This window comes from Salmo salar, chromosome ssa03 (assembly GCF_905237065.1).
Source record: "Salmo salar chromosome ssa03, Ssal_v3.1, whole genome shotgun sequence".
NCBI classification, from domain to species: Eukaryota; Metazoa; Chordata; class Actinopteri; order Salmoniformes; family Salmonidae; genus Salmo; species Salmo salar.
In genome coordinates, this window is record NC_059444.1 from 39,218,478 (window position 1) to 39,236,230 (window position 17,753).

Below are 17,753 nucleotides of genomic sequence, written 5' to 3' on the forward strand. Positions count from 1 at the left end.
ACTCCTGCGTTGTCTTGGCTGTGTGCTTACGGTCATTGTCCTGTTGGGAGGTGAACCTTCACCCCAGTCTGAGGTCCTGATCAGTCTGGAGCAGGATTTCATCAAGGATCTCTCTATACTTTCTCCGTTCATCTTTCCCTTGATCCTGACTAGTCTCCCAGTCCCTGCCACTGAAAAACATCCCCACAGCATGATGCTGCCACCACCATGCTTCACTGTAGGGATGGTGCCAGGTTTCCTCCAGGCGTGACGCTTGGCATTCAGGCCAAAGAGTTCAATCTTGGTTTCGTCAGACCAGAGAATCTTGTTACTCATGGTCTGAGTGTCCTTTAGGTGCCCTTTGGCAAACTCCAAGCGGGCTATCGTGGCCTTTTACTGAGGGGTGGCTTCGGTCTGACCACTCTACCATAAAGGCCTGATTAGTGGAGTGCTGCAGAGATGGTTGTCCTTTTGGAAGGTTCTCCCATCTCCACAGAGGAACTCTGGAGCTCTGTCAGAGTGACCATCGGGTTCTTAGTCACCTCCCTGACCAAGGCCTTTCTCCCCCGATTGCTCAGTTTGGCCGGGCAGCAAGCTCTAGGAAGAGTCTTGTTCTCGGGGACTTTCAATGCTGCAGAAATATTTTTGTACCCTTCCCCAGATCTGTGCCTCGACACAATCCTGTCTCGGAGCTCCACGGACAATTCCTTCGACCTCCTGGCATGTTTTTTTCTCTGACATGCACTGTCAACTGTGGGACCGGTGTTTGCCTTTCCAAATAATGTCCAATCAATGGAATTTACCACAGATGGACTCCAATCAAGTTATAGAAACATCTCAAGGATGATCAATGGAAACAGGATGCACCTGAGCTCAATTTCAAATCTCATAGCAAAGGGTCCGAATACTTATTTCTGTTTTGTATTTTTATACATTTGCAAAAATGTCTAAAAACCTGTTTTCGTTTTGTCATTATGGGGTATTGTGTGTAGATTTATGATTTTTTATTTATTTTATCCATTTTAGAATAAGGCTGTAACATAAAATGTGGAACATTTGTAAGTCGCTCTGGATAAGAGCGTCTGCTAAATGACTTAAATGTAAATGTAAATGAAAAGGGGAAGGGGTCTAGCCTGCTGCTGTCAACTCCAGGAGAAGGTAAAATCCAGCCGAACACGATGTATTAAGAACATCACCAACACCGTGGTCCCTAAATAAAACACTTAAAACAACGTTTTTAAAGGTATAAAATGTACTTAGAAATATAAAACATATAGCTAAGTGTTTCTAAAAATTAAAACACTGAAGCGCTCTATCACCATATTGCCACACCGACATTTCTGTTGAGGGATTGTGATTAGAATTTTTGATTGACTGACATCCAATAGCGTAAGGATTCTGAGCAATAAAGCCATCTTAATAGCACCAGCCAACCCTTATGCTGAGAAAGACTAGCTAGTTAGCTAAAACCAAACCTGTGGCTAACTCTGCTGCTGCTGCACTTTGAATTTCTGGTTGTTCTGCTCTCTCCACCTCATTCACTGCTGCCTGGTTATGCTCAGCCTGCTCACTTTTATTGCCTCTCTTTCTGGAAAAAAAAGTTCACAATATCCATATTCATAGCAAACTAAAATTGGTTCTGTGAAAGTTGCCAGAACATTCATAAGGTCACAACAAATATTTCATAACACAAAAACGGATTATAGAATGTTTGTATAAATCCTCTTCAGCGTCTCGTCCCATCAGCGGGATCAAAATCCAGGGAAAACTCCTAGCGACATTAGCATAACGAAATGTAATATATATTTTTTTCAAATATAGGACTGTCTCATATCGTTTTATAGATACACCTCTCCTGAATCGACCCACGTCGTCCGATTTCAAAAAGGTTTTACAGGAAAAGCAAATCATTAGATTATGTTAGAGGAGTCTATCGTAAAAGCAGCAACATAGCCATTTTCCGACCAACCACATGCATCACAAATAACCAAAAAACAGCTAAATGCAGCACTAACCTTTTACAAACTTCATCAGATGACACACCTAGGACATCATGTTACACAATGCATGCATTCTTTTGTTCAATAAAGTTCATATTTATATATGAAAACAGCATTTTACATCGGCGTCTGACGTTGACTAACTATTTTCCCGTCAAATGCAATCCGGGGAAACAGAGCTACAATTTACTGAATTACTATTCGAAAACATGTTTAAAATGTAATATTGTCATTCTAAGATTTATAGATGAATATCTCTTGAAAGCACCTGTCATACCAGATTTAAAAATAACTTTTACTGTGTAATCACACTTAGCGATAAAAGGGGATGCGATACTCAGAAAATGAGCTAGTAAATACAGCTCGGCGCCATCTTGGAACAATTGCATATCACATCTAATGTTGTATAATATTGTCAATAATCCCTTACCTTTAGTTGTCTTCATCAGAAAGCACTTCCAGGATTCCCATGTCCACAACAGATGTATTTTCGGTCGAAAAAGTCCATCCTTTATTTTCCATTAGCTTGCTGTTGTTAGCGCGTCTGAATGCTGTATCCAACAGCCGTTTCGAAATAAAACATTTTTTTCCCCATTTAGGTTCGTTCAAACATGTCAAACGTTGTATAACATAAATCTTCAGGGCCTGTTTCAACAAGAGAGCCAATAAGATTCGAGGGGGATGATTTCATTGTGTTTCAAAACGTTTCCAAAGGTGGGGGTAGACAGGGCGTCATAATGGTGATGGCCCTCCCCCTGTGACCAATTTCCAACGCGTCTCATTCACTGAGTTTCGACAGTAGAAGGCTCAAAACACTTTGTAAAGACTGGTGACATCTTGTGGAAGCAATAGGAAGTGCTCAATGAACGATATCTCACGGTGTGAATAATAGGCAACGACGTGAAGTTGAGTCCACAATTCAGAATTCCACTTCCTGGTTCAATCGGTCTCGGGGTTTTGACTGCCATAGGAGTTCTGTTATACTCACAGACACCATTCAAACAGTTTTAGGAACTTTAGGGTGTTTTCTATCCACAGGTATTAATTATATGCATATCCTAGCTTCTGAGTCTGATTAGTAGGCCGTTGAAAATGGGCACGAATTTTTCCCAAAATGCGCTGTGGCGCCCCCTATCGTAGGGTAACGTCAAGAGGATAAAACAATCGCCTGATGTTGCAAGAACGTTCCTAGAACACATTTAATCTGTTCTTTAAAAGGTTCCCAAAATGTTTCATTAGGTCGTGGGAACTGGTGGGAACATTGTTGGGACATCAGAAACGATATGTTCCCAAAACACAAAAGATTTCCAATTGTGTGGATGATTCTACAATGTTTATTTTAGAGTGCAAAAATGTGCAACTGATGTTACAACAACATTCCCAGAACACATTTTGTCTGTTCTTTAAAAGGTTCCCAGAACATGTAATTAGGTCGTGGGAACAGTGTGGGTACATTACAAGAGATATGTTCCCAAAACACAAAATATACTCAGTTGCGATGACATTCATACAAAGTTTGTCTTTACTAATGACTCATCTCTTCAGTAGGTCCAATGATTGAGTGCAGTCTGGCCCAGGGGTGCAAAGGTGAACGGCAAGGCACTGGAGTGACGAACCGCCTTTGCTGTCTCTGCCTGGCCGGCTCCCCGCTCTCCACTGGGATTCTCTGCCTCTCACCATATTATGGGGGCTGAGTCACTGGCTTACTAGTGCTCTTCCTTGCTGTCCCTAGGAGGGGTGCCTCATGTCGTGCCAGGCTTTTATCGCTATACTCGACTTGAGTAGGTTGAGTCATTGACATGATCATACTTTTGCGCCCCCTCGGGCTCATGCAGTGGAGGAGATCTGCGTGGGCTATAATCAGCCTTGTCTCAGGGTAGTAAGTTGGTGTTCTGTTGATATCCCTCTAGTGCTGTAGGGGCTGTGCTCTGGCAAAGTGGGTGGGGTTTTATCCTGCCTGGTTGGCCCTGTCCGAGGGTATCGTCAGACAGGACCACAGGACAACCTGGCCTGATGACTCCTGGCTGTCGCCAGTCCACCTTGTCGTGCTGCTGCTCCATTTTCAACTGTTCTGTCTGCAGCAATGGAACCCTGACCTGTTCACCGGATGTGCTACCCTGCTGTTTTCAACCCTCTCCCTCCCTCCCTCGCTTGCTATCTCGACCTCTTGATGTTCGGCTATGAAAAGCCAACTGACATTTACTCCTGAGGTGCTGACCCGCTGCACACTCTCTAAAACCACTGTAATTACTATTTGACCCTGCTGGTCATATATGAACATCTTGAAGAACAATCTGGCCTTAATGGCCATGTACTCTTACAGTATAATCTCCACCCAGCACAGCCAGAAAAAGACTGGCCACCCCTCAGAGCCTTGTTCCTCTCTAGGTTTCTTCCTAGGTTCATGTCTTTCTAGGGAGTTTTTCCTAGCCACCGTGCTTCTACATCCGCATTGCTTGCTGTTTGGGTTTTTAGGCTGGCTTTCTATATAAGCACTTTATGACATCTGCTGATGTAAAAAGGGATTTATAAATACACTACTGTTCAAAAGTTTGGGGTCACTTAGAAATGCCCCTGTTTTTGAAAAGCACATTTTTTATCCAGTAAAGTAAAATAAAATTGATCACAAATACAGTGTAGACATTATTAATGTTGTAAATGACTATTGTAGCTGGAAACGGCAGATTTTTAATGGAATGTCTACATAGGCGTACAGAGGTCCATTATCAGCAACCTTCACTCCTGTGTTCCAAAGGCACGTTGTGTTAGCTAATCCAAGTTTATCATTTTAAAAGGGTAATTGATCATTAGAAAACCCTTTTGCAATTATGTTAGCACGGCTGAAAACTGTAGTTCTGATTAAAGAAGCAAAAAAACTGGCCTTCTTTAGACTAATTGAGTATCTGGAGCATCAGCATTTGTGGGTTTGATAACAGGTTCAAAATGGCCAGAAACAAATACATTTCTTCTGAAACTCGTCAGTCTATTCTTGTTCTGAGAAGTGAAGGCTATTCCATGCGAGATATTGCCAAGAAACTGAAGATCTCGTACAACACTGTGTACTACTCCCTTCACAGAACAGTGCAAACTGGCGCTAACCAGAATAGAAAGAGGAGTGGGAGGCCCTGGTGCACAACTGAGCAAGTGGACAAGTACATTAGAGTGTCTAGTTTGAGAAACAGACGCCTCACAAGTCCTCAACTGGCAGCTTCATTAAATAGTACCCGCAAAACACCAGTCTCAATGTCAACAGTGAAGAGGCGACTCCAGGATGCTGGCCTTCTAGGCAGAGTTCCTCTGTCCAGTGTCTGTGTTCTTTTGCCTATCTTTTATTTTTATTGGCCAGTCTGAGATATGGCTTTTTCTTTGCAACTCTGCCTAGAAGGCCAGCATCCCGGAGTCGCCTCTTCACTGTATGATCACTCGCAAACCCCAGAGGACACAGCCTTGATCTTCAACCAACTCCCATTTACAGTGTAACACACTTTTCTGAGTAGCAGATATTTTCTTGCTTTGCTCAATGTCTTTTGCACACATTGGCAGCTCATCCACTTATCCAGTAGAATACGCTTCCCGCAGACTACCAAGTCATTCTCTTCTCTTGGTAGTCTGCGTTACTGTGATCAGTTGACACTTGGTATTTGATGTCGTAGTTGTCCGTCACGAGAATGAGTGCCCATCTTTCCATTCTCAATGCTGCTTGGGTTGGAACCACAGATAGCCAGCAAGATAGCCAGCAAAGGCTTGTGATCTGTGATTAACGTGAACTTCTTTACTCCAAAGATGATTGACATAGCCTCTTTTTAAATCTGGGTGTAAATCTTTTCTGCGTCTGATAGCGTCCACGAAGCAAAGAAAATGTTTTTTTCTTCTCAATTGTCCATGATGTGGGAGATCTCGGCGTCCACGCCATATGATAATGTGTTGCAGACAAGCTTCAGGGGTCGTTGGGTGTTGTAATGCACCAGGACATAACTCTGTAGAAGCAGCTGTTAGCTTTTCTCAAACGCTGCGTCGCATGTGGCTGTCTAACTCCATGGTTCTTCTATTCTCAGAAGTTTGTGCAACTGCTGGAGCAAGGTCAACAGGTCCGATAGGAATCTGCCATAATAGTTTAGCAGGCCTAGGAATGACTTCAATTCTGTTACGTTGGTTGGCTTGGGTGGTTTGACAATGGCTGCAACTTTTCCATCTTTGGGATACAGTCCTTCCTTGTCAATCTGATGACCCAAGTATTCCACACTGCTTTGTAAAAACGTGCACTTTGAGAGTTTCACTTGGATCCCACTGTACCTCTCCAGACGTTTGAACACTTCATCCAGCTTTTTCAGATGTTCCTATGTGATGAAGGTGTAATCATTGAAACAGGTGACATGTTCAATTCCCTATAGGATATGTTCCATGACTGACTGAAAGATTAAAGGAGCACTTGAGACACTGTAGCTGAGGCGATGATACCTTTACAGCCCACGGTGAGTGTTGATTGTCTGTTACCCAGAGTGGAACAGGGGAACCCAAGAGCAGACTCAGTTGAGGAGACTGGGATGAAGCAACCAAGGTATTTATTGAAACACAGGGGGAAGATGGAGTTCAGGCCAGGGGAAGCTTGGGAAGGTTGCAGGAAACCAGGTGCGGAGGCTGAGGCTGGAGCGAGAGGGGTTGGGACAGGGTAAGCAGGTCCGGAGGGGAATCCAAGGGAGTAGTAGAGTGGGGAATCCAGGACAGAGTAGCAGGATGATGAGACGTGGGACTGGAGACAGGGACCAGAGTCAGAGCGGGCAGAACTGTAGTGGAGAGGAAAACAGTGCCAGTCAAGGGAAAGCAGGGACAACAGGATCTAAACAGGAACAAACGGCTAGAAACATAGACTGACTGAGCAGAGATTACGATCTGGCAGCGTGGAAGTGACAGGGCTGAGTATTTGTAGAGGTCTTGATTATGAAACAGGTTGCAGCTGGTGGGGATCTGCTCTGACTCCAGCACACCTGTATCTGCCCACACAATCACACACACAGAGAGAGAGAGAGGGAGAGCAGGAGAGTACTGGGGGAGTGGCGGCAGGTCAAGGAGACACAGGATGAGCAGTAGAGGGCATTGCTGGAGCAGATGTGACATTGTCAGATATTTCTCAGAGTCTGTGTCCAACTGGAGCTGCTGGTAGGTGTGCAAGAGATATCATTTGCTGAATGATGTACCCTCCAGCTAGTGTAGTGAATAAGTCTTCCGTGTTTGTTAAGGGGTAAGTCTCCTCTTCCACGCTGTGGTTGATGGTGACCTTATAATCGCCACATATCCGAATGGATTTGTCACTCTTTGGAACGATGTGATGCATAGCTTCAGAGCACGGTCCACTTACAAACTGATCTTTTACTGCCTCTCGTAGATATTGTCCAAAAACACAATTAGCTGACAGCTGTCTCAAAGCCACTGCACAATCAGACAGACTCTCCTTCCTTCTGGCTACATTTTTATAACAAAATTGCTCCGCAATCAGCAGAGGTTTTGGTTTGTTGTTAGCTAGCAAAACAAGTTTCAGTTTGTCATACTGCGACGTACTTGGTGTACCAGGTGTGATCAGACTCTTTAATAGTCCATAGGTTTCCGCATCGATCACACAAAGAAACACACTGACCTTCTTGTTGTCTTTAATGTCATTTGGAAACGTACATAGCTCCAAACGCTCAAGATAACTTTCAAAATCCTCCCGTGATTCTTTGTACTCGTCCACTCGTCCGACTTGCATAGTAGCCATTTCTCCATTGCTACTGTTATCTGGGCTAATATCCTCGGCGGTAGCTAGCTCACGTACCTCGGTCCGTGAAATATCAGTTTCTTTTATATTTTCTTCCTGCCAGGTGCACACCTGCTCCATCGTCACCATTTGTTGTACTTTTAATTTGTATCACCTAATAATAACCAAACAGGCGAGAGGAGCTCAGTTGGGAAACTTTACTAATCCTAAACATGGTAGTACAACACAGGGGCATGTTTGAGGCCGCACATTCTATCAATGTATCAAAGTTAAGAGGTCACAGGATTAACCAATCAGGTAAATGATAATTGTATCTAGGCAGATTACCATGTTAATAGACCAATCTATTACAGTCAACATATGAAGTCTAAAGAAAAATGTTTTGTTTGTATGATTAAATGCTGTTCAAATGTACTATGAATGAAATGAAATTGACATGTGTCTCTCTGTTACAGTACATACAATTCAGTCCTCAAATGTGAATTGCCATTAAATCTGGAGAGAAACATAAAGGGGATGTACTCCAATCTGCTTTAATTTTCATGCTGAGAATGTTAGGTATTAGGTAAAACTTAAAAATAACGTTTTCTAAATGTTCTTGAAATTTTGCGTGAACATCAATGGAATATGATGTTAAATAAAAAAAAAACTATGCTATGAACATCATAAAAATGGACATTTCATTCTTACAACATTAAGGAAATGTCTTGTGCAACTTAACTTAAGCATTGTATGAATGTCATCACAACTGATCATATTTTGTAATGTACCCACACTGTTCCCACAACCTAATTACATGTTCTGGGAACATTTAAATAACTCAGAAAGGCTGTTTTGTCAACATTCTGTCAACACCAAATGTTTTGTGAACCCTAATACAAACATTATCTGAATGTCAGCGCCACTGGACAGTTTTTGTGTTTTGGGAACATATCTCGTTACCACAACCTAATGAAACTTTCTGGGAACCTTTAAAGGACATACAAAATGTGTTCTGGGAACGTTCTTGTAACATCGGGTAAATGTTTTATTGCAACCTAAAAGGAATATTGTATAATCATCCGCACAACTGGACAGTTTTAATTTTTTGGGAACATTTCTTTGTGATGTCCGCACAATGTTCTCACCAGACTGTTCCCACAACCTAATGAAACATGCTGGGAATCATTAAATAACAGATTAAATGTGTTGTAGGAACGTTCTGGCAACATCAGGCGAATGTTTTATACGTTATGGGAACCTTTGCCATGACTTAACGAATGTTCTGGGAACTTTCACAGGATAAATCTTGGTTTGCTGCGAAAACATTACTGGTACATTGTGTACCATTACCTGGAAACCTAATGAGAACTTTTCAGGAATGTTCTGTGGTGCTCTCACAGTCTCACGTCACCTCTCACAGTCTCAGGTCAGAATTAGACTTTCATCCATGTTTCTCAAACGTAACATTTTGAAAACTTAAGGTTAGGCATTCACTCCGAATGGTTAAGGTAAGAGTTAAGGTTTGAGATATTGTAGGCTTAAAACAAAAATCTCAAAAACAACTTTCTATCGCTGTATTCGAACTTGCAACCTTTGGAATCAGAGGCAGATGCTTGAAGATAACAGCGCTTACTGTTGCCCCTAGTGGCCAGTTTCCACGTCATCTCCCAATGTCCTCAGACATGGATGGACGTTGAATACTGACTTGTATCACGGGTGACCTGGCTGAATGGAAACTGTTTTTTGAATAAATTATGATTGACCAATAACTCTAAAGGAATGTGGGGCATGTGATGTCATGGCCCCAGTTGCATTTGCAAACAAATACTTTTATGTACGAATTCTATGGCCTAATTTGTAGTCCTAAACATAGGGTGAAAGTGAGCAATTGACAGTGAGCTGTGAGCAAAATAACCAGACCGGATGTTAAAATGGCTTATTAAAATATTGAATTGTATTGAATCAAATTAATCAGATCCAATGATTTACTGCCCGTAGGATGTGGTGCCACTAGTTTAATTTTAAATGCCTAGGCCTACTGCTTGCAAAATCAAAATTTTCATATATAAAATTAATGTTCCTTTGCAGGACAAGGATTGTCCTGATTTTCAAGAATGCCTGAATGGCTTCAACTTGCTTTTATGGTTGGCTGATGCAAGTTTCACCATCCTATAATTTCAGATCTACAGGGGTGCAAATTTCACCATGGCACAGACCGTGGCGATACGTTGGCACATGACAATTATTAGAATTGTAAATTCTTGCATTCTATCCATGCTGGCTTTTGCAGGCTACCTGATATATGGAACAGATAGGCGGGAGGGAAAACAAGCTGTGGCCAATTTATTAACGCACAATTTGCCTAAAAGAGTAATGGTTTCACTTCAATCACTTCATTCTTATTCCACACTAGATTTTTACGTACAGGTTTTTTTGGGGTGTGTGACGTCATTTTTATTCTTTTTTTTATTTAACCAGGTAGGCCAGTTGAGAACAAGTTCTCATTTACAACTGCGGCCTGGCCAAGATAAAGCAAAGCAGTGCGACAAACAACAACACAGAGTTACACATAGGATAAACAAAAGTACAGTCAATAACACAATAGAAAATTCTATATACAGTGTGCGCAAATGGAGTAAGGGGGTAAGGCAATAAATAGGCCATAGTAGCGAAGTAATTACAATTTAGCAAATGAACACTGGAGTGATAGATGTGCAGATGATGATGTGCAAGTAGAAATACTGGTGTGCAAAAGACAAAAAAGTAAATAAAAACAATATGGGGATGAGGTAGGTAGATCGGATGGGCTATTTACAGATGGACTATGTACAGCTGCAGCGATCGGTAAGCTGCTCAGATAGCTGATGCTTAAAGTTAGTGAAGGACATACAAGTCTTCAACTTCAGCGATTTTTGCAATTCGTTGCAGTCATTGGAGGCAGAGAACTGGAAGGATAGGCGGCCAAAGTGAGTGTTCGCTTTGGGGATGACCAGTGAGATATACCTGCTGGAGCACGTGCTACGGGTGGGTGTTGTTATGGTGACCAGTGAGCTGAGATAAGGCGGAGCTTTACCTAGCAAAGACTTATAGATGACCTTGAGCCAGTGAGTCTGGCGATGAATATGTAGCGAGGGCCAGCCAACGAGAGCATACTGGTCGCAGTGGTGGGTGGTATATGGGACTTTGGTGACAGATGGCACTGTGACAGACTGCATCCAGTTTGCTGAGTAGAGTGTTGGAGGCTATTTTGTAAATTACATCACCGAAGTCAGGATCGGTAGGATAGTCAGTTTTACGAGGGTAGGTTTGGCAGCATGAGTGAAGGAGGCTTTGTTGCGAAATAGGAAGACGATTCTAGGTTTAATTTTGGATTGGAGATGCTTAATGTGAGTCTGGAAGGAGAGTTTACAGTCTAACCAGACACCTAGGTATTTGTAATTGTCCACATATTCTAAGTAAGAACCATCCAGAGTAGTGATGCTAGTCAGGCGGGCGGGTGCGGGCAGCGATAGGTTGAAGAGCATGCATTTAGTTTTACTATCATTTAAGAGCAGTTGAAGGCTACGGAAGGAGTGTTGTATGGCATTGAAGCTCGTTTGGAGGTTTGTTAACACAGTGTCCAAAGAAGGGCCAGATGTATACAGAAGGGTGTCGTCTGCATAGAGGTGGATCAAGAAATCACCTGCAGAAAGAGCGACATCATTGATATATACAGAGAAAAGAGTCGACCCAAGAACGGTGGGATTCAAAATGGTCACTGATCTGTTTGTTAAATTGGCTTTCGAAGACTTTAGAAAGGCAGGGCAGGGTGGATATATGTCTGTAACAGGTTGGGTCTAGAGCGTCTCCCCCTTTGAAGACGGGGATGACCGCGGCAGCTTTCCAATCTTTAGGAATCTCGGACGATACGAAAGAGAGGTTGAACAGACTAGTAATAGGGGTTGCAACAATGGTGGCGAATAATGTTAGAAAGAGAGGGTCCAGATTGTCTAGCCCAGCTGATTTGTACGGGTCCAGGTTTTGTAGCTCTTTCAGAACATCTGCTATATGGATTTGGGTGAAGGAGAAGCTGGGGAGGCTTGGGCAAGTAGCCAGGAGGAAAGCATGGCCAGCCGTAGAGAAATGCTTACTGAAATTCTCGATTATCGTGGATTTATCAGTGGTGACAGTGTTTCCTAGCTTCAGTGCAGTGGGCAGCTGGGAGGAGGTGCTCTTATTCTCCATGGACTTTACAGTGTCCCAGAACTTTTTGGAGTTAGAGCTACAGGATGCAAATTTCTGTTTGAAAAAGCTTGCGTTTGCTTTCCTAACTGACTGTGTGTATTGGTTCCTGACTTCCCTGAAAAGTTGCATATCCCGGGGACTATTCGATGCTAGTGCAATACGCAACGGGATGTTTTTGTGCTGGTCAAGGGCAGTCAGGTCATTACATCCAGCTGTTTCTATCAACACAAGATAGTTAAATGGAAACACATTGCTGTAGGCAATTGTCGCATCTATTTTCCATGCAAACTTTCTCAATGGACGACAAAAAAATCACTGGATAAGTTCATGGAAGCATTGCTACAGTAGTGACATCAAACTGGCGCTGTATGGGTAGGGGAGGTGTTAAGGAACGTAAGTGCAGTGGTGTAAAGTACTTATTAAGTAAAAATACTTTAAAGTACTACTTAAGTAGTTTTTGGGGGTTGTAGTTTACTTTACTATTTATATTTTTGACAACTTTTACTTTTACTTCACTACATTCCAAAAGAAAATGGTGTACTTTTTATTCCATACATTTTCCCTGACACCCAAAAGTACTTGTTACAATTTGAATGCTTAACAGTTCATGAAAATGGTCCAATTCACACACTTATCAAGAGAACATCCCTGGTCATCCGTACTGCCTCTGATCTGGCAGACTCTGTAAACAAATGCTTAGTTTGTAAATGAGTGTTGGAAAGTGCCCCTGGCTTTCAGAAAATTATAATAAGGAAAGTGTGCCGTCTCGTTTGCTTAATATAAGGAATTTGATGCATAGCATTTACTTTTACTTTCTACTTTTACTCAAGTATGACAATGGAGAACTTTTTCCACCTCTGCGTAAGCGGTCCACTGCGTTGTGAAATCTCGATGAATCGCATCATATATCGCGTCACTCCAGAGGCTTCTTGCAGTTTTGTTTCTTTTTTTAAATATAAACGTAACATGCAACCATTAAAGATTTGACTGAGCTACTGTTCATCATTAGGCCCTAATCTATGGATTTCACATGACTTTACCTGGCAGCCAGGCCAACCCAGCCCCCCGAAGCCGGATGTGGTGGTCCTAGGCAGGCTGGAGGTCCAAGTGTCCTGCGGTTGTGACGGTGGTTGGACATACTGCCAAATTCTCTAAAACGATGTTGGAGGCAGCTTGTTGTAGAGAAATTAACATTGAATTATCTGGCAACAGCTCTTGTGGAATTCCTTTAGTCAGCTTGCCAATTGTAATCTCCCTCAAAACTTGAGACATCAGTACCATTGTGTTGTGTGACAAAACTGCACATTTTAAAGTGGCCTTTTATTGTCCCCAGCACAAGATGCACCTGTGTAATGATTGTGCTGTTTAATCATCTTCTTGATATGCCACACCTGTCAGGTGAATGGATTATATTGGCAAAGGAGAAATGCTCACTAAAAGGGATATAAACAAATTTGTGCAAACCATTTCTGGGATTTTTTATTTCAGCCCATGAAATATGGGACCAGCACTTTACATGTTGTGTTTATATTTTTGTTCAGTATACATTTGAAGTTGGAAGTTTACATACACCTTAGCCAAATACATTTAAACTCAGTTTTTCACAATTCCTGACATTTAATCCTAGTAAAAATTCCCTGTCTCAGGTCAGTTAGGATCACCACTTTATTTTAAGAATGTGAAATGTCAGAATAATAGTTGAGAGAAGGATTTATTTCAGCTTTTATTTATTTCATCACATTCTCAGTGGGTCAGAAGTTTACATACACTCAATTAGTATTTGGTAGCATTGCCTTTAAATTGTATAACTTGGACCAAATGTTTCGGGTAGCCTTCCACAAGCTTCCCATAATAAGTTGGGTGAATTTTGGCCCATTCCTCCTGACAGAGCTGATGTAACTGAGTCAGGTTTGTAGGCCTCCTTGCTCGCACACGCTTTTTCAGTTCTGCCCACACATTTTCTATAGGAATGAAGTCAGGGCTTTGTGATGGCCACTCCAATACCTTGACTTTGTTGTCCTTAAGCCATTTTGCCACAACTTTGGAAGTATGCTTGGGGTCATTGTCCATTTGAAGACCCATTTGTGACCAAGCATTCTGACTAATGTCTTAAGATGTTGCTTCAATATATCCACATAATTTCCTGCCTCATGATGCCATCTATTTTGTGAAGTGCACCAGTCCCTCTTGCAGCAAAGCACCCCCACAACATGATGCTGCCACCCCCATGCTTCACGGTTGGGATGGTATTCTTCGGCTTGCAAGCGTCCCCCTTTTTCCACCAAACATTACGATGGTCATTATGGCCAAACAGTTCTATTTTTGTTTCATCAGACCAGAGGACATTTCTGCAGTTGCAAACCGTAGTCTGGCTTTTTTATGGCGGTTTTGGAGCAGTGGCTTCTTCCTTGCTGAGAGGCCTTTCAGGTTATGTCGATATAGGACTCGTTTTACTGTGGATATAGACACTTTTGTACCTGTTTCCTCCAGCATCTTCACAAGGTCCTTTGCTGTTGTTCTGGGATTGATTTTCACTTTTCGCACCAAGTACGTTCATCTCTAGGAGACAGAACGCGTCTTCTTCCTGAGCGGTATGACGGCTGCATCATCCCACGGTGTTTATACTTGTGTACTATTGTTTGTAAAGTTGAATGTGGTACCTTCAGGCGTTTGGAAATTACTCCCAAGGATGAAACAGACTTGTGGAGGTCTACAATTGTTTTTCAGAGGTCTTGGCTGATTTCTTTTGATTTTCCCATGATGTCAAGCAAAGAGGCACTGAGTTTGAAGGTAGGCCTTGAAATACATCCACAGGTACACCTCCAATTGACTCAAATTATGTAATTTAGCCTATCAGAAGCTTCTAAAGCCATGACATAATTTTCTGGAATTTTCCAAGCTGTTTAAAGGCACAGTCAACTTAGTGTATGTACACTTCTGACCCACTGGAATTGTAATACAGTGAATTAGAAGTGAAATAATCTGTTTTTAAACAATTGTTGGAAAAATTACTTGTGTCATGCACAAAGTAGATGTCCTAACTGTCACGCTCTGACCTAGGAGAGCTATGTTTTCTCTCTTTAGTTAGGTCAGGGTGTGATAGGTGGGTGGGCATTCTATGTTTTGTGTTCTATGTTTTGGCCAGGTATGGTTTCCAATCAGTCTATCGTTGTCTCTGATTGGAAGCCATACTTAGGCAGCCTGTTTTTCCCTTTGTTTTCGTGGGATCTTTTTTTTGTGCAGCTGTGTGTGTGTGTGTGTGTGTGTGTGTGTGTGTGTGTGTGTGTGTGTGTGTGTGTGTGTGTGTGTGTGTGTGCAGCCCCAGAACGTCACGTTTGTTTCAGTTTTCACCTGTTTCTTGTTTTGTTCGGGTTCACTAAATAAATATGTGAAACTACCGGCACGCTGCGCCTTGGCTGATCTATGACAGGGAATTTGAAGATAGCACTCGTGACACTAACCGACTTGCAAAAACTATAGTTTGTTAACAAGAAATTTGTGGAGTGGTTGAAAAATGAGTTTTAATGACTTCAACCTAAGTGTATGTAAACTTCCGACTTCAACTGTATATTTTAAAAAGTGCCGTGGAAGCCCAGGCCTGATGATGCCACTGTGCACACACCCAAACATATACGCACGCACACTTCCTCTCCTCTCTTACTCTCCAATCATTTCTCATCCTTTATTGTCTCTGTCTTCAGGGGGAGTGTCGTAACTTCATCAAGGTGTTATTGAGCCAACATGGAGAACTGTTTGTGTGTGGAACTAACGCCTTCAACCCTCTATGTGCCAACTACACTGTGAGTATCTGTTTATTCAATTACATTTATTGAAGCTTTATTGGCGTGTGTGTGCGTGTTCATACAGTACATATGTACAATTGTGTGTGTTGCAGAGGGACACTCTGGAGATGGTAGGAGAAACGGTCAGTGGGATGGCTCGATGCCCTTATGATCCCAGACACGCTAACGTGGCTCTTTTTGCAGGTACAGGAGTTTCTCTCTTTCTTTTTACTTTCAATCTCTTTCAATATATTGGAAAGTAATGACGTAGCACTTTTCACTAGGTCTGTAAATGTCCAGGGGAAAGCATTCAGATGACGAATCAGTCTCGAGACTAGAGCTGTGCGAAGGGACTTGACTAACCTTGTGTTCATGATTAATACAGTGCATCGTTGTTCTCGCTCTGTCTTTCTGTTTCTCTCTCTCTCAGAGGGCAGTCTCTTCACTGGTACTGTAACAGACTTTCTGGCGATTGATGCTGTGATCTATCGTAGCCTAGGCGACAGCCCTGCTCTCCGCACCGTCAAACACGACTCCAAGTGGTTCAGAGGTACACTGAAATGACGTACTTGCATGTGAGTGAATGGGTCAAACACATCTCCGCTGGTGAAGAACAATATTTCCTTAGATCACGTAAACACTGCGGGCTAACCCAAACACTCTAAAGTGGTCTCCATTCCTACCTAAATCCTTGTATCCTAAGAGTGAATAGATAAAAGCGATAGGCTAGCTTAGTGCCTGGTTAAATGTATTGCTTTCATCCTGTCCTGTCAAATCAGAGAGGACCAGACCAACAGATCAAGGACATGAAATCCCCATCAGACTGAAGCAGAGCGTGGAGCCCTGGAGGTCATAGACAGAGATTAGTAAATAACTGCTCTGTGCTTGTCACTGATGATAAATTAAACAGGACATGAATTATTAATGGGTGACCCCACTGAAGTGCCATATGTTGTTACAGAGAGGTGTCAGATTAGGTATCGGCAATAAATATAGAGCTGTGAGGGGTGGATGGGGATGTATGCGTGCATGTAATGGCGGGGGGGGGGGGTTAAATGCATGTGTGTAATGGCATTTCTCTCTACTCTTTCTCAGAGCCCTTCTTTGTGAGCGCAGTGGAGTGGGGGCCTCATATTTACTTCTTCTTCAGGGAAATGGCCATGGAGTTCCATCACCTGGAGAAGGTACACAGTACTCACAAACACACATAAATACACATCCATGCACACATAAACGCATGCACACGGAAATGGCAATTTGTACAACCCATTTTGTTTATATTGTTTGTCTTGTTTATACTGCGTGTGTGCGTGTGTACAGGTGATGGTGTCTCGTGTGGCGAGGGTGTGTAAGGGGGACCAGGGTGGGTCTCAGAGGGTGTTGGAAAAACAGTGGACATCGTTCCTGAAGGCCAGACTGAACTGCTCTGTCCCAGGAGACTCCCACTTCTACTTCAACCTGCTCCACGCCACCAGCCCCATACTCAACATGAACGGCAGGGACGTCATACTGGGACTGTTCTCTACACCACCCAACAGGTACACACACACATACTTGCCTAGTTAAATAAAATAAAAAGTATGCGCGTATGGACATGGATCTTTCTATAAATAATGGGTCCAATCTGTGACATTGGGATCATAATGTTAAGTTCCACATGTGTACTTAAAGGAATACAGTGCCTTTGGAAAGTAATCAGACCACTTGACTTTTTCCACTTTCTGTTACATTACAGCCTTAATCTAAAATGGATTAAATAAATACAAATCTTAGCAATATACTCACAATACGCCATAATGACAAAGTGAAAACAGGTTTTAGACATTTTTGCAAATGTATAAAAAAACTGAAATACCTTATTTGCTTAAGTATTCAGACCCTTTGCTATGAGACTCGAAGTTGAGCTCAGGTGCATCCTGTTTCCATTGATTATCCTTGATATGTTTCTACAACTTGACTGGAGTCCACCTGTTGTCAATTCAATTGATTGGACATGATTTGGAAAGGAACACACCTGTCTATATAAGGTCCCAC

The 17,753-nt window shown here is 42.4% G+C and overlaps 1 protein-coding gene across 2 annotated transcripts in view; it reads left to right on the plus strand.

The window, feature by feature from the left end:
- The window catches only part of LOC106600027 (semaphorin-6B), a 72,425-nt gene that overhangs the window by 38,591 nt on the left and 16,081 nt on the right, over positions 1–17,753 (plus strand). For both annotated transcript variants that reach the window (XM_014191361.2, XM_014191360.2), the window contains exons 6-10: positions 15,639–15,737; positions 15,833–15,923; positions 16,150–16,269; positions 16,815–16,903; positions 17,040–17,257. In XM_014191361.2, the coding sequence (XP_014046836.1) occupies positions 15,639–15,737; positions 15,833–15,923; positions 16,150–16,269; positions 16,815–16,903; positions 17,040–17,257 (617 nt within the window). The remainder of the gene's footprint in view (positions 1–15,638; positions 15,738–15,832; positions 15,924–16,149; positions 16,270–16,814; positions 16,904–17,039; positions 17,258–17,753) is intronic.